A 25548-nucleotide genomic window follows, 5' to 3' on the forward strand; every position below is an offset into this window, starting at 1 on the left:
TTCCTGCCCTTTGCTGGGCCACCATTTAGCATGTGGGCTCACTTGTGGCATTTTGTGAGGCCACCAATACACTTGTTTCCTTTTCAATATGTTATACTAGGATATGATTGCCATAGATAGTCAGATCTTCATCTTCAAAGAGTTTCCCCCTCCTCATAGAGAAATCACAAACTGAATATGAAACCTCTGGATATGTAACTGAGGCAACCATGCTGAGTAAAAGTGATCATGACATGAGAGAGCTCATGGTTCTGAGGAATGGTAGAAGAGAGAACAGCAAAATAAGACAATGGCGTTCAAGAAGGCAGACTTTAGCAAACTCAGGGAGTTGTTGGGTAAAATCCCATGGGAAGCAAGTATAAGAGGAAAAACAGCTACAGACATGTGGCAATTTTTTGAGAGACATTAAGGCATAAGAGCAAACTATTCCACTTCATAAGAAAGATAGTATGGCAAGACCACCTTGACTGAACCAGGAGAACTTGAATAATCTAAATATCAAAAAGGAGTCCCACAAAATGAAAAACATAGGTCATATTATAAAGGATTAGTATAAACAAAGGCACAAAACTAGCTCAAGCTATCTAGAGACCTAAAGGGCAACAAGAAAACATTCTACAAATATATTAGAAGCAAAAGGAAGACCAAAGTCAGAGTAGGCATGTTTCTCAATGAAGAGGAAAAACAGTAACAAAAAATGTAGAAATGACAGATATGCTTAATGACTTCTTTGTTCTGGTTTTCACCAAGAAGGCTGGTAGTGATTGGATGCCTTGTGAACGCCAATGAAAATGGGGTAGGTTCAGAAGCTGAAATAGAAAATAACAAGTTAAAAATTACTTAGCCAAGTTAGGAGTCTTCAAGTCACCAGGGCCTAATGAAAAGCTGCTGATTGAGGAGGTATCTAAGCCCTTAGCTTTTTCTCTGAAAAGTCATGGAATATGGAAGAAGTTCCGGAAGACTTCCCAGAGACTTTCCTGCTGTGTAGACATGCCCACAGTGAGTCACTGGAACAGCAGGGAACAGAAGCCAGGGGTAGTAAGTCCTATACATACACAACCCACCGGTCAGAGTTGCCCCCAGCTAATCCTAATGATAATTAAATATTTGAACAACAGACTGAAGAAAATAAATCCGTGCATGCTCCAACACATTTACATTTTCCAGTTTTATTCCCTGAGCTCAGTCACCAGTAATAGCATTGCAGTGGCAAAGCATTGTACATAACTTGGCAACTTGGCACCACCAGCATTCTATTTTTCATCTGGAAAAGAAAATGCTGCAAAGCTGTTTTAAAAAGGTCAGTCGGTAGGATTATAAAACCAGACTTAGCTTCTTCATAATAATAATAATAAAAAGCTTGTAATTAAAGTTAAAAACTGAGTTTGTGGAAATCAGCAAAACCAAAAATCACGGCAGGAATTTTCAAAACAATTTTTGTTCAGTCCTCTGGACTGACTGACAAACAATGTACATCTTAATGATATAGGTCTAATCAAAACAAAAATGATCCTGGAGTGAAAAAATAAAGACAATGAAAGGGTTGTTGAAACAATCTGGGACAATCTTTTAAAGTGCAGTGAATTGATATTGGAATAGCTCATCGAGATTATTTTTTTATTTTTTATTACAAACAAGCTAAAACAAATGCTCTTTTTGCAGGGCAGTATAAGCACTTGGCATTCAGTAACTGTTTAAACATTCAAGAATAGCTTTGTTTGTTAGGGCTACACCAACTTGCACCAGCTGGAACTGTGGTAACAAAGATTGGACTAATATGGTGTAACTTCAGAGTTACAAACACCATAGTTATGAACTGATTGGTTAACCACACACCTCCTTTAGAACTGGAAGTATGCAATAGGCAGCAGCTGAGACCAGCAAACACAGTATAGTTCTGTTTTCATGTAAAGTAGTAAAAATAAAAGGGAACTTTTTAAAAAAAAGATTTGACAAGGTAAGGAAACTGTTTCTGTGCTTGTTTCGTTTAAATTACTTCTGGCTAGAAAGTTTCAAAGCTGATTTATGTTACTGTTCAACTGTAAACTTTTAAAAGAACCACCATAATGTTTTGTTCAGAGCTACAAACACTTCAGAGACTGTCCACATTTGCAATTGATTGGCAAAATTTTTGTTCTTCACAGGTGCTTAAAAAAAAGTACTCTCCTGCCAACAAAGCAAAACTTCCTTGCGAGGCAGAGGTGGGCAATAACTTTTGGGGGGGGGCACAGCAAGATTTTGGTTAAGTGGTCAAGGTCCACTTTTCTGTGGAGGGAGTGCAGGGTCTAGGATGGAGGTTGGGATCAGAAACATGCAAGGGGTAAGGGACTGGAGTGCAGGAGACAGTGTGGGGTCTGAGAGGGTGTTTGGGTGAAGGAGGGGATTTTGACCTGGGGCAGGAGAATGGGGTGCAGGGTCTGGGAGGGTGCTTGGGTATAGCAGAGGATTTTGGCCTGGTAGATGGGTGTAGGAGGCAGTACAGGGTTTGGGAGGGAGTAGTAACTTGGTGCAGAGGGCTTGGATGGTGACCTGGGAGAGGGAGTTGAGATGCAGGAGGTGCTGGGGTGCCAGAGGCAGGCTCTGGCTGCGAGGTGCTTACCTACGCCAGCAGCCCTGCAGCACCCCCAGTGCAGGCTTGGATCCTTGCCTGCTGCAGCCCCAAGACAGCTTGAAAATACAGGATGCACCCTCCACATGGTTCTCAACTCCACATGGGGGAAGAGGCTTGCACTGCCCGTGTGTCCCAGGCCAATCTCTCAGCTTCTATTGGCTGGTTGTTTCCAGTCAACAGGAACTGAGAGATTGTCTGAGGTCAGTTCTCATTGGCCGCTTGTTTCTGGCCAATAGGAGCTGAAGATTGGGGTGGGGGCAAGGAGATCAAATGAAGCTTGCCCTTCTCCCCCCTGCCCCCCACTCCCGCAGAGCAGAGAAAGATAGGGACTGCACTTTAACCTGTGGCAGCTCTGTGCCCGAGGGTCCCATCAGGGTGGTCCACAGGCCAGATCTCGTGGCTTGGTGGGCCAGATCTGGCCCCGGGGCCATATTTTGCCCAGCCCTGTCATAGAGAGTGGAAGTATTTTGTCAGCAAAAATGCCAACAAACAGCATTCGCACATACACTGACTTTTAGCAACACGGCGGTGTCAACACGGCATTGTCGCTAAAAGCTACACAATGTAGACATACCTAGAGATAGGAACAACCTTGATTCCCTAGCTGCTTGTAACTCTGAGGATCTACTGTAGTTGAAAGCTATTGCCAGCTGTTGGTGGTTGGGAAGCTATTGTGAGGTGTGTCCTTAAGAGTGCCATTGCTTTTCAGTGTCAATCAGACAGAAGCAATGTACTAGAACTACTGATACTATTATAACAGCTTATCTTTGAGGAGGCCCTCAGTATAGTTATTCACACACATGCACACCATGCCACCATATTTAAACAATCACTGGGTCAGAGAGTTGGAGATTAGATATCACTTTGACTATTCTCTGCCTGTCACAGTATAGGTGGAAGGTCGGCTTAAGGTCCACAATTCCAGCAGTGTAAAAGATAGTCAGAGTTGATGTACCTTAAGTCGAGCTTCAGTGTTGTATTCACAGTGGGAGGTCAATGGGAGAAATGCTCGTGTCGACTTCCCTTACTCTTCGCAAGGAGCAGAATTTTTGGCATCGACAGGGGCACCCTCCATGTTTGATTTAGCAGGTCTTTACTAGACCACTAAATCGAACTCTAGAAGACCAATGCTGCAGCATCAAACTTCCAGGAAATAGAGACGTGGCCTAAACTATTTCTAAAGCACCTCTCGTTATGGGCCTGATCCTTCAAAGGGGGATTTCAAAGGAAGTTAGGCAGTTAAATCCCCTTAAGCAGCTGGGCCCCGGTGCCTCCTGACTTAGGCTCAGTACCGTGAACTCACTTCAGTGGCAGCCAGGAGTGCTCAGCATCTTGGAAGACTGGGTGTGTTGTGAAGGAAATGTATGATTTGTAGTCCTGCCTGTGCCCACGGCCAAGCTGTGATAGTCCACTCTATTGCCAAGCCCCTCTTTCTGATCACGTTAGTCACCCTTGACTGTCATGCAGAATTCTGGTTGCGTTCATTTTCATAGCAATTGGAATGCTTTTATGGCATCTGTTATATACTGCATATAATACTAACCACCGCAATGTAACTGGGCAGCATGACAGGATACTTGGGAAGCCAAGACTTCTTATAAATCTTTCCTTGTTATGAAGCAAATGGATATAGCTAGATATACGCAAATCAGCCACAAAAGCAGACACAAACAAGGGGGGGGGGATTCACTGTGTGCCACCTAGAAGGTGCTAGAAATGGGACCCACCAAGGTACTTAGGTGCTGACACCTGGGATTTAGGCATCTACGTCCCAGTTTTGGCTCCACTGGGATCCTCAAAGCTCCTGCTGAACCCAATAGGTATGTAAACTTGCTCAGCATCTAAGGTTTTTCAGGGTAAAAGTTCCCTTTGCACCTCTAGGCATGTGCACTGCAGCCTCCTTCAGGGTGTGTGGACTCCCAGCTAAGCTCCAGACCGATTCACGATGTGGTTCAGTGATATCTAAGCCCTTGTTAGCTTGACCAGTTTATGTTAGTAAATCTGTCACTCGAGGCTGTGGAAAAATTCACACCCATAAAAAAACGTAGTTATACCAAGAGAACTCTCCAGATAGACAGTGCTATGTTGATAAAAGACCTCCCAGCCATAGAACAGCTGTCTCTTGGCTCAGTGGAGTATGTACACCACTGGCAGATGCTTTCCTGTCATCATAAGCGCTGCAGCAGCAGAGTGACACCAATGCAGCCGCAGAGCTCTACATGGAGACAATCCCCAAGTCTTTCTCTGGCCCAGTGATTATTTAAATATTTAGCCCCAGTGGGATGCTGTGTGAAAGACTCTGGAGCCTTTTTGCGCAAAAGGGCCAGTGTAGACAGCTGAAAACTGTTTTGCGCAAAAAAGCCCTGATGGCGAAAATGGTGATCGGGGCTTTCTTGCGCAAAACTGCGTCTAGATTGGCATGAACGCTTTTCCGCAAAAAGTGCTTTTGCGGAAAAGCATCCGTGCCAATCTAGACACTCTTTTCTGCAAATGCTTTTAACGGAAACTTTTCCGTTAAAAGCATTTGTGGAAAATCATGCCAGTCTAGACGTAGCCCTGCAGTCTTAACTGTACCCTCATTGGGTTGAGATAGGATGTGTAGGCTCTGGGGTGGGAATGAGGGATTTGGGTACGGGAAGGGGTGAGAGGCACAAGCTCTGGGAGAAAATCTGGATGCAGGAGGAGGTGAAGGGGATGCTGGCTCAGGGAGGGGGCTCCAATCTGGAGAGCGTTGGGGTCAGATAGATGGTTGGGCTACTAAGCAAGCCACAGGCTTGTGGATGAGAGGGAGCAGGAATTTGGGTTGGGGTATGTGAAGGGCTCAGGGCAGAGGGTTGCAGAAGTGTATGATAGGCTCAGATCTAGGGTCTGGGGGGTACAGGAGTATTATAATGCTGTGGCCAGATGGGGGCTTGGCCCCAATTGGGGGTTTGTTGGCCAGGCTTCATTTTTACATAGAAGACTTTTTTTTACATTTTTAAATACGTCAAACACAAAAAGTTTCTGCATTGTCTTTATTTATGAGAAGGGCAGGAAACCTTTTTGAGTGAGGGATCACTGATCCACAGAAAAGTCAGTTGGGGGCACACAAGGGAGATGCAAAAAGACCTCCTCCCAAAACCCCCCAAGTCCCACTAATGTGGCCCCAACTGCGCTGCTGGGAGCAAGTGATGTAGTAGTGGGACACGGTGTTAGTGGGGGGCAAGGGCACAGGGTTCTGAGGTGTGGGCAGGGAGTCCCCTGCACCTGCCTCCGAGGACTTTTCCCCACTTCCCCCATGGAGCAGGGAAGCCCCAGCGGGCGCCTCCTTGGGGGCCAACTCCTCCCTCCTGCAGGGGAGGGTTCACCTAGGCTAAACACCATCATGGCCCAGCTGGCCAGGCAGCTCTGCTCCTTCCTCCAGCCCAGCTGCCCTGGCTGCGCTCAGCCCAGGGAGGCTGCACCGCACTCCAGCTGATCCGGAAGCCCTTCCTCTTTCCCCAGTCTAGCTGGAGTGCAGTGCAGCCTCCCCGGGCTGAGCGTGGGGCAGCTGGACTTGAGCCAAAGAGGAGCTGCTGCCCTGCCAGCTGCCCGTGGTTTTAAATCCAGGTGCATCGCTCCAACCTGGGCTGGACTGGAGGCTCAGAGGGGAAGCTGCCTGATCAGCTGGCCACGGTGTTCAGCAGAGGTGGCTCCCTGCTCCAGCCAATAGGGGGCTTTCCCTCTGCTTCATGTGGAGTGTGGTGCACCTGGGTTGAGCCAGCGCCATGGCAAGTGAGCCAGCGCCATGGCCAGCTGGCTGGGCAGTCGCTTCTCTTTGCTCTGCAGCCCAGCTGCACCACGTTCAGCCCGGGGATGCTGCACCTGGGCTGGGGCAAAAGAGGACAGGATTCCCGAACAGCAGGAGCACGGCATAGCTTCCCCGGGCTGAGCGCAGGGCAGCTGAGCTGGAGGAAAGAGGAGCGGCTGCTCGGCCAGCTGGCCATGGCGCTCAGCCCAGGTGCATCATGCTCCACGGGGGCTGAGTCTGAGAAGCAGAGGAAGGGAAAAACCCTGCCCCAATCGGCTGGTAGGAGCCTGGGCGGGCTAGACAGAAGAAAAACTGAGTCTCCAGCAGCGCCCTCACCTTTAATTTACTGCCCCTCGGGAGCTGCAGAGTCTCAGGGCAGGAGCTGGGGCTGCAGGTGGGATGCGTCTGGGCGAAGCAGCCACCGCTCTACTGAGTTCCATGGGCCACCTCTAGAGGTGCCCGTGGGTCAACTTGGGGGTGTCTTACCGCCCCCCCATAGGATGGCGCCCTGGGCAGCTGCCTGGCTCGCCCACCCCTTAGTCCGGCCCTGGCCTCACTGAAGTTCCTCAGGTGCTAGCAATATGCCACATATGAGGCTACCTTTGGAGCTTCATATATGGAACATGATGGTCTCTTTGTGTAGCACAACTTCTGTTTTCCAGCACTAACTGCCAGTTAGTCATGGTACTGGCTTCTAGTTCTATTCAAGGTGTTGATTTTGCTCTATAAAGATTATGCAGTTTGGGAACTGTCTGCATTTGGAGAGACAGTGCCACTTGTCCAGTGCAATGTCTAGAGAAAATGAGACACTCTGAAGTATTCCTGCTAAAAATCTGGTATCTGGGGCCTGAACTGGGGGTGAGTGTGAGGTAACTGGAGAATTCTGTGTAGCTTTGTTAAGAGAGTGATTGGTCAGATAGACATTGACTTCTAAGGATGTGCATTGAAAAGCTACCCTACTTGGTCATTTCTATACAGCCTTTTCAAAAAGTAGCTATTTTCTTAGCATACTCAATCATACCTCAGTTTTTAACATACAAAAAGGGTCGTTCACCCCTGAGTTAAATCCTTCATCAAGGAGTAGCATGGATTTTAGCTACTTATTTCCTTTGCAAACCACTGTTATGGGATGTGTGCCATCAGCTACTCAAAACCAAAGATTTCCTTAAAGCCACAAGTATAGCCTACCAAAAATGATTTTGTAAGATCTCTGCACTGTCCTTGTTACCCATGGGAAGATTTGAAGAGTTAAGCTATTCCTTGGACAGTTGGAATGAGTTCCACACATGCTCAGGACTGGTCTAACTTGGCTTTGACTTAAGTAAATGAGGCTCAGCCCTTCTGAAAAAAATCTCACCCTAGGAAAGTGAGATTAATGGAAGAAATCAGTGGACCAGTGGGAAGAGTTTGATGGGGCAGGTGACCAAAGCCCACAAGTAAGTGAAAAACATGGAGATCTGAGAGATGGATCAGAAATAGGGAGGAACGTAGGCTGAAATAGTAGGGATAAAGGAGAAACAAGGGCAAAATCAAGTCCGTATCTTAGCTATATGTATACAAATGCAAGAAGTATGGGTAGTAAACAGAAAGAACTTGAAATGCTAGAAAATAAACTGATATAGCTGATATCACAGAAACTTGGTGGGATAATACATATGATTGAAACAGGAGTGTTGTGAGGAAGACACGAGAAGTCATTCTTCCGCTCTACTCTGCGCTGATTAGGACTCAGTTAGGAGTATTGTGCCCAGTTCTGGGCACCACATTTCAAGAAAGATGTGGAGAAATTGGAGAAGGTCCAGAGAAGAGCAACAAGAATGATTAAAGGTGTAGAAAACATGACCTATGAAGGAAGACTGAAAGAATTGGGCTTTTTTAGTTTAGAAAAGAGAAGATTGAGAGGGGACATGACATAGCTTTCAAGTATCTAAAAAGGTGTTGCAAGGAGGAGGGAGGAAAAACTGTTCTTCTTGGCCTCTGATGACAGGACAAGAAACAATGGGCTTAAACTGCAGCAAGCAAAGTTTGTGTTGGACATTAGGAAAAACTTTTTAATTGTCAGGGTGGTTAAACACTGAAATAAAATTGCCTAGGGAGGTTGTGGAATCTCCATCTCTGGAGATAATTAAGAGCAGGTTAAATAGACATCTATCAGGGATGGTCTAGATGGTACTGGGTCCTGCCATGAGGGCAGGGGACTGGACTCAATGACCTTTTGAGGTCCCTTCCAGTTCTAGTGTTCTATTATTCTAATATTCGTACAGCTTGCTCAGGAAAGATAGGCAAGGAAAAAAGAAAGGTGTTGCCTTGTATATTAAAATGTGTACTCTTGGACTGAGATTGAGATGGACATAGGAGACAGACTTATTGAGAGTCTCCAGCTAAAGTTAAAAAACAAGGGTGATGTCATGATATAGGTCTATTACACACCACCTAATCAGGAAGAAAAGGTAGATGCGGCTTTTTTAAACAAAATCATCCAAAGCAGAGGACTTGGTAGTAATGGGACTTCAAATATACAGATAGCTGTTGGGAAAATTACACAGCAGGGCATACATAGATAATCCAACAAGTTCTTGGAATATATTGGAGATTATTTAGTATTTCAGAAAGTGGAGAAAACTACTAGGGGAGGAAGCTATTCCAGATTTGATTTTAACAAACAGGGAGGAACTGGTTGAGAATTTGAATGTGGAAGGTAGCTTAGGTGAAAGTGACTATGAAATGATAGAGTTCATGGATTCTGAGGAATGATAGAAAAGAGAACATCTAAAGAAAGACAATGGATTTCAAGAAGGCAGACTTTAGCAAACTCAGAAAGCATGGGATGCAAGACTAAGAGGAAAAACAATTGAAAACAGCTTACAGTTTTTCAAAGGGACATTATAAAGGGCCTAAAAACAAACTATTCCACTGCATAGAAATGAAAGGAAGTATGGGCAGAGACCACCCTGTCTTAACCAGGAGATCTTGAATAATCTAAAAATCTAAAAGGAGCCCTATAAAAAGTGGAACTAGGTCAAATTACAAAGATGAATTTAAACAAATAATTCAAGTAAGCAGAGGCAAAATTAGAAAGGTGAAGACACAAAATGAGTCCACTCTAGCTAGAGACATAACAAGTAACAGGACAACATTCTACAAATATATTAGAAGCAAGAGGAAGACAAAGCACAGAGTAGGCCCATTGGTCAGTGAAGAGGGAAAACCAATAACAGAAAATATCGAGATGGTAGAGGTGCTTAATGACTTCCTTGTTTTGGTTTTCACCAAGAAGTTGGTGGTGATTGGATATCTAATATAGTGAATGCTGAAAAGGTGATATATTCAAAAGTTAAAATAAGTGAAAAATTACTTAGAAAAGATAGATGTCTTCAAGTCATGAGGGCCCAGAATATTCAAGGAGCTGATAGGTGGTAACTGAATTATTAGCTATCAATTTTGAAAAGTCATGGAAGACAAGAGAGATTCCAGAAGACTGGAAAAGAGCAAACAGTGCCCACATGTAAGAAGAGAAATAAGGAAAACCCAGGAAACTACAGACCACTCAGCTTAACTTCTGTGCCAGGAAAGACACTGAAGCGCATAATTATGGAATCCATCTGCAAATATTTGGAAGAAAATAAGGTGATAAGTAACAGTCAGCATGGATTTCTAAAGACTAAATCATGCCAAATCAACGTGATAGCTTTCTTTGATAGGATCCAGAAGGCTTGTGGATAAGGGTGAAGTAGTAGACATGGTATACCTAGTCTTTAGTAAAGCATTTGACAGTTTCACATGATCTTCTTATAGATGGAGCTACAATAGGGTTGGTTATCCAACCAGTTATACATCCATTCTCAGAGCTATCAATGAAAGGCATAAAAAGTGGGGTTCCACAGGGATGTTTTGGGACTAGTTCTGTTGCATAGCTTCACCAATGATCTAGTTAATGGCATAGAAAGTATACTTATAGGCTACGTCTAGACTGGCATGATTTTCCGCAAATGCTTTTAACAGAAAACTTTTCCGTTAAAAGCATTTGTGGAAAAGAGTGTCTAGATAGTCCTGTATTTTGTTCGTGCCAAATGTAGCACTTTAAAGATTAAATATGTAAAGACTTTAAAGTGCTACATAGTCCTGTATTTTGTTTCAGCTACACCAGACTAACACGGCTACATTTCTATCACTATTCTAGATTGGCACGGAAAGCTACCCAGCCAAAGTAGAAATTCAGATCTTTAGTTCAGCACCAGTTTGTAAGTGGGCCAGGCTAAGAGATGGAGGAGGAAACTGCAGTCTTGGCTGAAAACAGTAACTCTTAGCTAACTTCTTTCCTAGTAAGTTCATCTTGAAAATTCCTGGATTGCTAAAAAAGCACTTTTTGCAGAAAAGCATCCGTGCCAATCTAGATGTGCTTTTCTGCAAAAAAGCCCCGATAGCCATTTTCGTGATTGGAGCTTTTTTGCTCCAATGACCTATGAGGGAAGACTGAAAGAATTGGATCCAAAGTCTGAAATTTGGATTTGTTTAGTCTGGAAAAGAGAAGACCAAGAGGGGACATAAAAGGCTATTAGCCAGGGGATAGAAATGGTGTCCCTGGCCTCTGTTTGTCAGAGGCTGGAGAAGGATGGCAGGAGACAAATTGCTTGATCATTGTCTTCGGTCCACCCACTCTGGAGCATCTGGTGCTGACCACTGTCAGCAGACAGGCTACTGGTCTAGATGGCCCTTGGTCTGACCCAGTACGGCCATTCTTATGTTCTTAAGAGGGAGAAAAATTATTCTCCTAAACCCCTGATAGGAACAAGAAGTAATGAGTTTAAATTGCAGCAAGGGAGGTTTACTGTCAGGGTGATTAAGCACTGGAATAAATTGCCTAAGGAGGTTATGGACTCTCCATCATTGAAGACGTTTATCTAACCTGCTCTTAAATATGTCAGGGATGATCTAGATCAATAATTTTTGATGGGGGGGGGGGAAATCTAAGATTTTGGTAAGTGGTAAGGGCTGCACTTTTCTATGGAGGGGCTGTGGAGTTTGGGATGGAGGTTGCATGCAGAAAGGAGCTCAGGGTAGGAGACTGGAATGCAGGAGGTGTGGGGTTTGGGTGACGGAGGGGGTTGTGATCTAGTGCAGGAGCTTTGGGGTGCAGGGGCTGGCAGGGGGTATAGGTGCAGGAAAGGATTCTAGCCTGGGAGAGGAATTTAAGAAAGCGTGCAGTGTCTGGGAGGGAGTTCTGACCTGGAGGAGGAGAGGAGGGAGGGTGCAGAGGGTTTGGGTGGTGACCTGGGGCAGGAGGAGGTGGTGGCCTACAGCAAGTAGTTGTGGGGTGGTAGAAGACTGGGGTGCCAGAGGCAGGCCGTGGTGGGAAGGTGCCTGCCATGGTCCCAGAGTGCTCAAAATGCCTGGCTGCTCCCTATTGCTCTCTGCTTTAGGAACCAGGAGGAGGGGGAGACTTTGTGCACTGCTGTGCCCCCAGCAAAATCTCTCCGCTCCCATTGGCCAGTTTCCACAAAGACTTTCCCTCTCCCAGGGCCCAGAGCAGAGCCACAGGGAGCAACCACCTGCTTAAACTGGTATGGGGTTGTTCTGAAGTGGCTGGCTGCTCTGTGCCTGAGGGTCCTGGTGAGGAGGGCAGCCTGTTGGCTGGATTGGGTGGCCCGTGGGCCAGAGCTGGCCTGCAGGCCGTATCTTGCCCACCACTGATCTAGATGCTGCTTGGTCCTGCTGTGAGTGCAGGGAACTGGACTTGATGAGCTTTCAAGGTCTTTTCCAGTATTCTGTGAGTTTGGGGAGGCTTCTAAATGTCAGCATAGGCCACTGGAGTCAAACACATTCACTCCCAAAATGGTGGTAGTTGCTAAAGGCACAAAAGGCTTCTAGAAAGCAAAACCTTACTTTGTGCAATATATCTTTAAATAATAATAGCTGTACCATGTGGGGCTAGAACGGAGCGTTTAGATAACCCATCCTTCTCCATAGCCAAATACAAAAAACCCAACCCATCAAAGTAAGTAGTTAGAGGGAAGCTACCCAGCCAAAGTAGAAATTCAGATCTTTAGTTCAGCACCAGTTTGCAAGTGGGCTAGGCTAAGAGATGGAGGAAGAAACTGCAGTCTTGGCTGAAAACAGTAACTCTTAGCTAACTTCTTTCCTAGTAAGTTGATCTTGAAAATTCCTGGATTGCTAAAGATCTCAGAATGATACATTAGGACGTCATATTATAATCCCTGGCTTCAAAATCTGCAATTGATTAGCAGTAATTCTTCACATAGATGTGCGAGTCCAGATTGCACTCAACTTACAGTTCCTTTGCAAAAGGAAGGTCACCCCATTGACAAAGTTGGAGGAACATAAATGAGGGTGTTTAGAATGGCTATAGTCTCATGAATTGTCCTTCTGCAGTAACTTTTGTAGACCATGCTTTTTTGTTCTTAAAACAATCATAACTTCACTTGAGTGAGGGAGTCTAAATGCAGACAAAACAGTAAAAGAGAGCCTCAGCTACATTCACTAAAGTATTGAACACTTTGCACTTGAGAGAGTAGAATTTATACACCCTTGCCTGCCTTCACTAGAAAGTTTTGCCCATTTCCAGTGGCTAGTCTTACCCTTATGTTCACTATAATTAAAGCTAGACAAATTGACTAGAAAAAAAAGCACAAATTGAACAGTAAGTAACCAACCATTGGAACATCTTACCAAGCGTTGTCATAGATTTTGTCACTGAATTATTAAATCAAGATTGGATGTTATTCTAAAAGATAAACTGTTGAAATTATTTTGGGGTAGTTCTATGGCGTATGTTAGACAGGAGGTCAAACTAGATGATCACAGTATTTATTCTGGCCTGCATATTTGTTAACCACATCCTGTTCTCGATGGCTTCATTGTCAACAGTGTCTGACCTGCATAGTTTTCCTAGTCATTGTGATAGGAATAAACCAGGTGTTCTCTTTTCCCAGAATTACAAACTATGCAACTTATTTCTACAAGAGACTTGTTTATTTTTTGCTTAAAGTTTATAAAAACTGTTACTCCAAACAAGGTTTAAACTTACATATGTACATTTGAGAAATAAATAGCATTCCAAGTCATACAAAAACCATAATATACAAATAGGGCTTCAAGACCATGTATAAATATATGGCATGGTGACAAATCACAGATAGTTACCAGAGGCTTCAATTATTGAAGACTGTACATAACCAAGACAAACATCATGCTGTTCTCCAAATGAGTATGGTTATTTTAACTTCGGTTGGAATGAAACACTAAGAAAGAAGCCAGACTGAAATACCTTTGTTGACCCTTTCAGCAAGAGACCTGGATGATGATGGTCTTCATAACTCAATGCATCAGGCAGCATTGCTGCTTTGGTGTGTGTATAGAAAGCATTGCACTTTAACATCCAAGCCAAGAGTAATCCCAAACATATTAAAATGCCCCCACCCCTGAAAAAACAAACAGTCAGGTCACCTCTGGCCTAGACACGTACAGTAGCAGACTGACTACCTACAAGCATCTGGACTATTCAGAACATTAGTTTCCCAGAAAAGTGGAATAGATTAATTCCATTATAAAAACAAGTTTATCTGGAATTATGTAATAAAAATATCTTTACAATTTGGAGTGGAGGGGAAGTGTATTTATATGTTGTAGGTTAAATGAGTACCTAAACCTTGTTAAGTGCATGAGTGTGCAACCTTAAAACGTGCCTTGCTGCATTCAAGTTGAGTTTGCATATGTGAACACATCCTCAAAATACATATTATTGAATGATGTCAAGTTTGCCTGAGGCAGTACTGATACCTTCCCAGTATACAGTAAGTAAACGGCTGGCACCCTTCTATATTCTTCAGATAAGATCTGCATGAAGGAAGTACTGGACAGTCCTTGTTTAAATAAAATACTGATGTTTCAGGAAACAGTTTTAACGGAGTGTAGCTGCCAATAACTTCAGTACATATCTGTATCTGCTTTCTCTACAGAACAGAGGGGGAGGGAGTATTGGACTTTTTTTACATTATTAGTCATGTGTACTACAATATCTAGCAGAGGTACAGTAATGGTCTCTGGGAAAAGCAAAGAACAGGATGGAGAGAAGATGGAAGTTAGGACAGAGATGATATTGTGTTCTGTCTCTTACACTTCACTGGTTTGGTCTACTCATTCTTCCACATCCTTTAGTGCAATTTAAGATCCTGTAGTATCTCCTAAGCTATACATACTGTTATGCATTCTTAGTAGCTTAGTCATGAACTATTTGAATCAGATAAATTCATTTTCCATTGACTTCCATGGCACACAGACTAGAACCAAGGCACAGATTTATCTCAACTTTGTTGATATTTCCAGTTTACTGGGACAATTAGGAATAGACTATGCAGAGCACAACACAGATCAGGAAAATTAGGTTAATGCACATAAACCAGATTCACCCAAATAGGGTGAGTTTAGTAGTTTTAATAAGTTATTTTAGGACAGCAACTGAAAGCATATGGATCACTCCTCACCAGAAATATTGCCTACATCTGTTCAACAAGACCAAGTTCTCTATCCTGAATAATAAGTGGTACTCAGACAAACTTTACATAAATGTCTCTTCACCTATGTAATCTTCTGCAGTAGTTTTCTCTCTGTGTTTTGGATAGTTAGATCCTTTTGTGCAAGTCTTCAGCTTTGATTCTGCACTGAAGGTTTTTCTGATCTAAGGAAAGAATGGGGGAGACATGGGTGAAAGATATACCCTGGTAACATGCAATGATTGCTCTTTTGTTAGAAGTTCAAAATTGTAACACAAGGGCTAGTAAAACAAACCCAGGACATGTCAGGGAGGCTGAAAACTAAGTGTGGTTCAGTACTGTGTTCTTTTTGGAACCTTTGCCTACAAATAACTTTCAGAGAACTGGATCCTTTTATGGGAACTCAAACTGTCCAAGTGGATGTTACACTTGGAACAAAACTTGAAGAGGACTGTGGTGCAAGGCAAATAGATTAATTGCTAACTGACATCAATGATATGTTTTAAGATCTTTGTCTTTAGAGCCTGCACCCGTAATTGTATTCAAGGATTGAAATCTGCAATTAAACACCTGTGGTTGGTCCATGACAGCTGTCCCAGGATAAGGGTATTGACATTCACGCTTTGGCTGGAGTCAGTCCTGGCATCTCCCCCTCTGCAGGGTCCCAGAGCCAGGCACCAGTCCAAATGTGAATGTCTACACCACAATTAGGCATCCCTTAGGCCAAGTCTCACAAACCCAAGTCAGCAAACAGGTGTTTAATTTTTAGAGATACCCCGAGGACATAACTCTGTCCATCCACTTATACTCATCTGCTTACTTGAGTGAAGTACTACATCATATGAGGAAGGGTGGTAGATTCCAGCTCCAAAGCAGCAATTCCAGGAGTGAAACTACACTACAAGAGAGCTCTCCTCCTGCTCTGTAGACATCGCTAGGAAGTGCATTACCACAGCCAGCCTTTGTACCTTTTCGCATAGCTCTTGATATTTGTTTCCGCTACTACATTCTCCATTTACTTTGCCATGAGAATTTAACATTAGCCTTTGCACATAATTTTATTTAGGAAATTCCTTAATACACACAGAAGCAACATTAAGAGCAATTCATTATTTCTTCCAAATCCAGCACTAGACACTATCTGATATTGCTCTCAGCCAGAATTTTGCCATCTGAGGTAACTATACAAGCAGACTTTTGACACTGGGCTTTGTTACAGTGTTTGCAAAAGCTTTAACATTTTGCATTTTCATTAATGTTCAACAGACTCTTTTATAGCTTAAACTTTAAAACAAGTCCAAGAGATGTCAAGCCCAAGTTCACCTCTAGTATAACTCCACTGAAGTCAATGGAGTGATCTGGAACAAAATTGAACTATTTTTAACAGAGGATAGTTGGAAGTTATCAAATCCTCACTATTTATCACTTGATGGATTAAAAGTCACGCTGCAGGACCAGTGCTAGTTGATTGGGAGGGTGCACTAGAGATTAGAGTACTTCCATTGTAGAAGATGTTATATATCGCTATATATGCTAGCTCAGTATTCCTTTAGCAATTAAGAGTCCATTCAGTTTTATTAAGTTTTCTTGCTCAAGACTGTAAGTGGGAAGAATTATGCAACAGATGTTCTTAATGAAATTTTAGTGTCAATCTGGTTAGACTTGTCTTCATTATACATAGCCTAATGCCTTAGACAATGGGCTTTCAAAAAAGAACCATTTAATTAAACCTTACCTTGTTCGGTTCTTTGTTGGCCAACCATCTCTACATTTCACAAACCAAAGCTCTTTACCAGGAGATATGTTCGTCAGCTGAAGATCCTCTGCACAGAAAGTTAACCTGATAGGAAAAGATCAAAAGCCATGGAGACACTGCACATACAAACTGATGCAAGTTATTTATGCGTTTTGGAAAGTAACTTCTAAATGGAACACATGGCCATCATTATTTTCTAGAGCCATAAGAGGGGTCAGCAAGAGTTACAGCACTGCTTACAGCTATGAGGGATTCTATAACAACCTGATTGTCAGATACAGGCCATTTCTAATTCTAGAATGCTATTGCACCACTCCTTCTAGAGTTCTAGTTTTCATTGAATCATAGAACACTAGAACCAAAAGGAACCTTGAAGTCATTGAGTCCAGTCCCCTGCCCTCATGGCAGAACCAAGCACTATCTAGGCCATCCCTGACAGATTGTTGTCTAACCTGCTTTTAAGGTCCCACCCCAGAGCATCATTCTCTCCTTCCCCTCCCCCCATTTCCCTTCTCCTATTTATTTTGAATTTTCAAATCCCCTACTCATAACTCCAGTCATCTGAAGAAGTGGGCTGTGCCCACGAAAGCTCATGATCCCATCTACATGTTTTGTTAGTCTATAAAGTGCTACCAGACCATTTGCTGTTTTTTTCTCTCCTGTGGGAATGGTTATTCAACCAGTTATGCAACCATTTTAGATTGTATTACCCTAGTTTATCTATAAGGTCATTTAAGACTGTATCAAAAGCTTTACTGAAATCTAGGAATACCACATTTCTCACTTCCCCCTTATCCCCAAGGCTTGTTATCGTATCAAAGAAAGCCATCAGGTTGCTCTGACATGATTTGTTTTTTACATATCCATACAATCTGCTGCTGCATAGCATTCAAAATAGTTTCCTCCTCTAGTTTAGTGCTTTACTGGTAATGTAGGAAGCCAAAGTCCTTGACACAGCACGTACATTCTTGTGAATTCATTAGTTTTGCAGAAAGCCTGGTCTCTAAACTGACAGAGGCAGGAAATTCACTTCTGTTAACCATGCTATTGGGTGCCCTCTAACTGAGGCATTGCTTGAACCATCGAAGTTCCCTCACTGAACAGCAGCTAGCTACTTTTCTTGCTGTCTTTGACAAATCTGAACGCAACTGATTCAGAAGTCTCAAGGTCACCCCAAGCCATGAGTGTTCCACAAAAAAGTACTGCTCTACTCACTTCTGTTGCGTTTCCCCAGACTTCACACGTATACGTCGGATCTGTAGCTCCTTGGAAGATGTATCAGGTTGGGACCAGTAACTTCTGAGATTTCTCCACAGACTATACCAAGATACAGCAGATCCCTCCCAGGTGAGCTTGATCTTTAAGAGGTCACCAATGTCTTCTTCCGCATAGACCAGGAAAGGATTAGTAGAATTCACACCAATTTGCTCAAGTCTGAAAGACAGACAAACTCAGCATTTGTTCCTCATTAATGAAGTGACCTATTGCACTTCTCAAACTCTGGTGTTGGGAAAAGAGAGGTTCGGTCATGTATCAAGTATTCAAATCAGGCAGTTGATGATCATGCTTCTAGTTTGCTACTGGTTTGATTAAAGAAAGTAGCTGTCTGGTTTAGTGTTATCCTTGTGGGGAGGGGGATCTCATTTTTGGCTTCTTCCGTTTTTCCATCACCTTCTAAGGCAACATGCAGTTACAATTTACTTATTGTCAGAAGGATGGGCTGAAGGAGCTATACACTCCTTTTGTAATCCTGCAGGATGAAGAATGCTTTTTGCCAAAGACAAACTAGAGGAGGATGTTTTCAAACCACATTAAAAATCCTCCATCATGCAGGGGAGAGGAGAGATCTCTGGTAAGACTAGTGGTGGGGAAGGAAAAGAGGAAACAGCCCAGGAATGTGTGTACTGGAAAGGAAGACTGTTCCCTATGTGGCAGTTCATCTCCCCAAGAATAAAATCCACCAGTACATAGGTTGCTGCTTTACTACATTCAGCAAATCTTTGGATATTAGACTTAGTGGCAACTATAGCAATAATTCTTGTGCAAGTGTACCTTACTGTCGCTTCTAGTCCCATGAGCCCTTCCCACCATTCCCATCAAAAACAGGGATATGAATCCATTGCACTTGACTTACATTTCCAGAGAGAGAGGTTGAGAATCACCATTGGTGCCATGAAGGGTAACTGAGAATGTGAGTTCAGTTTCTCCTAAACTTTTGTAGCTGAAGATGTGCATTTTCATCTGATAATGGTAAACTGAAAAGAGATAAGCACAGTGCCCAGACTGTGAATAGAGGGTATTGATTATTCCATGATAAGTCACGGTCTGCAAGAGGGTGCCAGCCAGTTGTCAGAGACAAGGTCACCCATGCAGGTAGCCTCGAGGGGTGCCAAGGAGCCTTAACTCAGAATAGAAAGCAGATAATTACTCAGCCACAGATGGAACTCCACTCTTGGAATGCTCCCTCAGCCTTGTGGGGTGGCAGAATCATAGTTTTCTACTTCGCCCACACATTTCTTGCATAGAGGAACACGGTTGAAAGCATCCTCCCACAGAAGTAGTACAGGAAACATTTCTTTTAGCGGGGAGTGTTTTAGTGTTCTTGCTTAATATTAAAAGTTGCTGTCTTGCTACTATGAGGCAGATTTTAGGTTGCTTTTATTGTCACCATTTTGTGTACATCCATAATATTTTAGTTTCTACTCAAAAGCTCTCCGTACTAAATCTAAATTCAAGCATTCTGAACCAGAAGAAAGCTCATTCATCTGACAAATATATATTCTAAAGCTATGATCTCAGTAGCTTTAAAAAAAACCACTACCTTTGAAAGGCATGTCAGCTCTGGTTTTTAAGTACATCTTGCTGTTCCTTTTGTTCCTCATTTTCTTGACATTGTAGCCAATGCTGTTGCAACGGTTCTTTCGGCAGCTCAGGCAGATTCCCTTTTTGAAACGGCTGGAGTCAGTGCACTGAAAGGCGAAACTTTGCTTATCTTGGTTCACAAGGGAGTCCACGAAGAGGTGTACAGATCGCTCATGTTCGCATCTAACAACATTCCCAATATCTAGCTCAACAGAAAAGATTGTGGTGGTAAGACACACTTCAGCAATTTAGCATTCACCATCCCAAGAGCTCCAATTTACTGCAAGAGTTAGTGAGACTAATTGGAATTCAACACAAGTTAAGTCTGACAAAAAACAGATAAACTACAAGATATTACAACATATTTAAAGCTGACAATTTTGTTCAAACACATTTAGCTGTGGAGACAGAAAACAAGACTTCAGAGCCCATATAATATGGTCTGGAGTACAAATTAGTCTTTTAGCTGATGATGATTAAAACCGGACTTGCAAAATTTACAGATTTGGGGAGGGAGGGAGGGAGGGGGAAATCTAAAGACAGATGGAGAATTGCCTCGTTAGGTTGTATGCATTATTCCAATACACCTGCTTATGTAATGTGGGTGTCTCTTATTGTCCACCCCTCCCAGCAAAGGCAATTATTAAATAGGAAAAATAAGAACTTACTCCCATATGCAATTGCTCCCAAAACATCACTTAATCCACACCCAGGTTGAAAATCTCCCCCATTGGGATAGATGTCAATGTGACCCACAGGCATTTGGATCCCAATGCTGACACCCAGCGTCTCCTTCGTAAATGTATGAAGAACATCCACAAAGTCTGCATCATCAGGGGAGAGGCGCTTATGAGGCTCAGCTCCTTCAAACATAGGGCCAGCTGGATCCAACCCTGTTAAGGAAAACGCACAACATAGCAGCAGCCAAAAACGTGCTTGGTACTTCCCTAGCAGAAGGTTATGCAATCAGACCCTGCCCCACAGAATGCAATCTAGAAAAACGAGTAAAAAACATTCACTCAAGCAACATTATGTGGAACGAGAGCATGCATTAATATTTGGAATCTGCCCAAGTTATTTAGGGGCATTTCGTCAGAATTGCTGCTATGATGCAAAGAACAGAAGCCCAAAATAAACCAGTGAAATCTCCATGTTGCTGGACACTCAAACCACTACGCACGTGTGACAGTCCGTAGTGGAGGGGTCCGATGGCACGGCACCCCCAAGCATGTGGTGTACCAGGAGGTATTTGATCACTGGTCATGTATGTTTAGCCACTATTCATGACATGAAAGGAGAGCGTTCGTGTTTGAGACAAGTTCTGAAATGTGTTACTGTTAGTGCTTAAACATTAAGGGCTAGACCTGGGATTTCAATAGGAGCAGTGAGTGATCAGTGGTTTTTGGGGTTTGGACCCAGGTGGCAAAGGACTGGCCATAAATGAAGGCCTTTTCACTGTAGGACACTTTACTGTTCCTTCACATGATGTAGGATGAATATTACAACAGAGAATTAAAGTTTAGTTTAAGTTTGGTTAAAGACATGCGGTGTAAAGAAAGGCCCTATTTAGCAAGAAAGAGAGGCTTTGAAAGTAAGGAATTATAAGTAGGGAGGCTGGCTGGTTCAAAGCAAGACTAATGAATAAGGGAAGTTTCTGAAAAGCAAGCCTCTGACTGATGGAGGTGACTGCAGATGATTTTAAATAAGACCGATTCCCAGTCTTAAAATGAGCCAACATGGATCTTCCCACACCACATACCAATGCTATCTCAAAAATTAGGGTCTATGTGAATCCAGGTGCACTAGGGAAAACTGTTGATCAGCAAGGACGGGAGGAAAGGCCTTGGAGAAAGGTGGTTGTAAAACTTATCTGTACTAAGACTGGAAATAAGGGTGAACGGTCTCAAATTAGTTTTTAGCTGGCATCAGTAATTGGCAAAGACAGCTCTTATTAAAAGGCGTAAAAAAGTAAATCCTTAAAGAATTCATTGCTAATACCTGCCTGACCACACTGAAGCCAACCAATATGAGTCTAAGCATCCCTGGGTTCACCCTAAGTATCTTGATTAAATGCTTATCAGTATTTTGTTACTGATTAGATGTAATAACTTCTTATTTAGCCTGTTTAAATTACATCTCTATACCACCAGGCCTTTTAATAAAGGATCTTAAAATTAAATTAGCTTTGTGAGAATACCCTTCCTCCAATGCGAGAGAAATTCTAGGGAAGCCGAGATTTTTGCGTAGGGACATAAGGCATGTGATGTGGAGACAGATTCATCAGTATGGGAGGGGGAAGAATAGTCTTTGAAGCATGCACTTTTTCTGCACAGGAGAGGAACTACGGTAGCATCCAGAAGGTAAGTTGGTAAAGGAGAGACTAGTGGGGAAGAAAGAGGCAGTGAACAGAAGCTGAACAATTCACCTTTCCCAATGTTCAAGGGATCCAACATTCCTATTAGTCATGCTGATACCTTGAACAGTAGGAAGTTCCCTTACAGTAATAAGATCTAGACAAGAATAGCTGGATAAGACTCAGAACTAAAGATGGGTTAAAACCAGAATGTTTTGTCCGAACCATCCTGCACTTGGGTCATTTTTAAGTGAGAGAGACTGATTACTTGCCGCTACTACCTGCTTCCCTCTTTTACTTGTCTAATAAAAAATTAACTGAATTGTCTTTAACTTGAGAATTTGATCTTTGGTGCAAATTTTAAAATATTTAGTTTATTTAAATGCCTTCCCTATTATTTATACTTTTTTTTTTTGCAAATATTTATGGGGAGATGGATCTCTTATCCTTAGTGTAACAGGTAATTAAGCTATACATTTTATTGCAAGGAATGTCCTTTTCTCACCATGTTTCCAAATAATCCATATAAGATCCAAGACATTCCACAAGGAAAGGTGAAAGTTTCTCTTTAGAGTACTGGCCTTCTGAACCAATAGCACTGTGGGTATTACCCACGAAAGCTCATGATTCTATATATTTTTGTTACTCTTAGATGCCACAGGACTACTCGTTTTTATTAGGAATTTAGTTGTGGAGGGACAAAGTAGCTTTTCACAAAAGTTGAGCAGAGTTTAAAATTTGATGTTGGCCAAAAGGGAGGCAAACTATTGTCTCAATTAGGCTATGTCTAGACTGCAGGGTTTTTTCGAAAATAGCCTTTTTTCGAAAAAACTTCACCTGCGTCTAGACTACAGCCGCGTTCTTTTTAAATTAAATAGAAAAAACGCAGCTTTTCTTTCGACGGCGGTACTCCTCATTTCACGAGGAAGAACGCCTTTTTTTGAAAGTGCTCTTTCAAAAAAGGTGTTCTTGAATGCAAACAGGGCTTTTTCAAAAGAGAGCATCCAGGCTGCCTGGGTGCTCTTTCGAAAAAGCGGCTTGCTTTTTCGAAAGTACTGCTTGCAGTCTAGACGCTCTTTTTCGAAAGAGGCTTTTTCAAAAGTATCTTTCGAAAAAGCCTGTTTCGAAAGAGGCTTGCAGTCTAGACGTAGCCCTGGGCTAGCTCGTAAACCAGGCCTAAAGTAGAATTTTGATAGCAGAAGTGTCAAATCAGGACGGAAAGCCTTTGGGTAAATGTTCAGTTGGGACCGGATTCCAGTGAGTGCCAGCAGTCTCACTTTCATGAGACAGTGTCAGGACTAATACAAGTTCCCAAGGGATTTTTTTTTTTTTTTTTTTTTTGCTAAAAGTGGGAGGCGGAAATTGGATCAATCGCCTTAGTTTAATATCCTTAACATTAGGGATGTTAGATATCGTGAAATTAAATAATTGTGTAGCCGCTAAAATTTAATGTGGTTACACTACTATTCGATAGTCCCTGGGGATGGGGCCAGTAGCCAGTGTGCTCCTGGCCCCACTTGCAGAGAGAGACCTGCCACCCTCCACTGTTGCCTCTGTATCAGGAGGCAGCAAGGGGGGGCAGGTGGGTCTGCGGAGCCAGCATGCGCAGAGAGCCAGCTTTAAAAGATGTCTCACTGCACGTATTGGCTCCCGCCTGCCCCCCTCACCCTCTGTGCTGCTGCCTCTCTATCAGAGGCAGCAGGGTGAGAGTGGGAGAGGGGCAGGCGCATCCGGTGCTCACGGGGAACCGGCTTTCAATCCAGCTCCCCCTGGACACTGGCTCCTGCCTGCCCACCCTTGCTGCCGAGAGAGTGAATGTGTGTAATTGACAGAATTAACCAATAAGCCCAGGCTTATCGGTTAATCGTGTAGTCATCTACACATTGACAGCCCTACTTAACATGCAAGAAAAACATCAGTGAGGAGTGTCCGACTGGAGAATTACAAAAGAAAATAGTTGGATACTTTCATTATTAAACCCAGAGTAAGACATCTCAACAAGGCAGCTAGGATTTTGAAGTTCTGACAACCCCACTGATATTGCAAAAGGACAAAAGTATTGCACTGTGGTAGCTTTAGGAAAGCCTTACCTGTAATTCTGCCTATTGTCCCATGTGTATAGTTACCAGCATACCCAGCAACATGGGCACCAAGACTGTACCCAATTAAGTGGACGTTCTCAAGCAGAAAGTTCTGCTTTTCCTGCAAGTGCAGAAATAATTAAGTTTGGTTATGTGTTCAAGAGAGTGGATAACTCTATCTAGGCAGAGGGACTCCAGCTGCCAAATTCAGTTCTAGACATTTGGATCATGCCTCTTATGTTTTCTCAAGATACTGGCAAAATCATTCAGTAGTTTGGAGACTAGCTGGTCCCTTCTTGTTTCTAACTTTCAGTCACAGGAACGGTGTTCTCTGAGAAACTGTCTGGAGTGATGATGAGGGACATCAATGCATTCTGTTTTGCTTTGCAGCCCTCAAAGTTCAGTAACTTAGTAGAAGCATTACCAGGTTAGCTCTTATTTTTGCCAGATATGGTACTGATTTTGGGAGGGCTAATTGGACATCTTGAGCCTGATTTCCCCCCCCCCCCCCCCCCGCTTAAGATCTGAGCACTTACAATTGTAAGTGAAGTCAGTTGGATCTGCAGGTGCTCAGCTCCAAGGGTGCTGGAATCTAAATGCAGGTGATGCTGGAACCTGGAGGCATCAGGGGGCCATGCCCCGACTCTTTTAATATGGGCATAGTTTGGGGAGTAAGGGTAATATTGGGCACCAAAACTGCCAGCCCTGGGCAGGCACAGAGTGGCACCAACAGGAGCTGCACTTCACAGCAGGGGAATTGACCAAGTACTGTTCTGGGTTTGCCTGAAGCTGGCAGTTTTGGGAGCCCCAGTGTTGCCCAAGTCCCGCAAACTACACCCATGTTAAAAAAAAAAATGGAGAACTGGGCCCCTCCCCTCTGCCCATTCCTGGTTCCAGTGCTGTTGCTCAGCCCCTCTGACTACCTGCCCAAAGAGTCTCAATCTGGCCATCCACAAATGGAGGCACTCAGTCACTGGTCACGTCTGGAAAACTTGGGCCGGAGACTCTTCACTTGTTGATGGAGATTAACCTCTACATTCAGCAAGCACTGCACCTCTGCTCTTGCTGGTAGCATCAGGTAAGGCCAGCCCGCTGGCCAGAACATAAGAATGGCTGTACTGGGTCAGACCAAAGGTCCTTCAAGCCCAGTATCCTGTCTACCGACAGTGGCCAGCACCAGGTGCCCCAGAGAGGGTGGACCGAAGACAATGATCAAGCAATTTGTCCCCTGCTATCTCTCTCCAGCCTCTGACAAACAAGAGGCCAAGGACACCATTTTATCCCCTGGCTAATAGCCTTTTATGGACCTAACCTCCATGAAATTATTTAGCTTCTCTTTAAACTCTATTATAGTCCTAGCCTTCACAGCCTCCTCTGGCAAGGAGTTCCACAGGTTGACTCCAATCCTGATGCAAGCAGGGTCACAAAGCAGGAATGGAATCGCTTCAGGGTTGCTCCCGCTTACACCAGGCTTGACTCTGTCCTGTCATCTTTGTGCTGGACCAAGCTACTGAACTGAGGTCATGAATTAGGCCAGCTGCTTTCACACTGCAGAAGTGCTAAAGCTGGCCCCTGTTCTGTTCCCACATGCACTACCCCACAGGGA

At 43.5% G+C, this 25548-nt stretch overlaps 1 protein-coding gene across 2 annotated transcripts in view; it reads right to left on the reverse strand.

Annotated features, from left to right (window-relative positions):
• Positions 1-630: 630 nt before the first annotated feature.
• The window catches only part of LIPG (lipase G, endothelial type), a 31107-nt gene continuing 6189 nt past the window's right edge, over positions 631-25548 (reverse strand). The window contains exons 4-11 of one of the 2 annotated variants that reach the window (XR_003086869.2): positions 23952-24063; positions 20177-20401; positions 19468-19710; positions 18781-18901; positions 17862-18080; positions 16626-16730; positions 14976-15075; positions 631-809 (exon numbers count right to left, since the gene is read on the reverse strand). Coding sequence is in view for 1 of the 2 variants with exons in the window: in XM_006136736.4 (XP_006136798.1) it covers positions 15042-15075; positions 16626-16730; positions 17862-18080; positions 18781-18901; positions 19468-19710; positions 20177-20401; positions 23952-24063 (1059 nt within the window). In the remaining variant the exon portion in view is untranslated. Of the gene's footprint in view, positions 810-13336; positions 15076-16625; positions 16731-17861; positions 18081-18780; positions 18902-19467; positions 19711-20176; positions 20402-23951; positions 24064-25548 lie in introns of those variants that run through there. The other variant, XM_006136736.4, reaches the window with a different exon arrangement.

This window comes from Pelodiscus sinensis, chromosome 6 (assembly GCF_049634645.1).
Source record: "Pelodiscus sinensis isolate JC-2024 chromosome 6, ASM4963464v1, whole genome shotgun sequence".
Taxonomy (NCBI): domain Eukaryota; kingdom Metazoa; phylum Chordata; order Testudines; family Trionychidae; genus Pelodiscus; species Pelodiscus sinensis.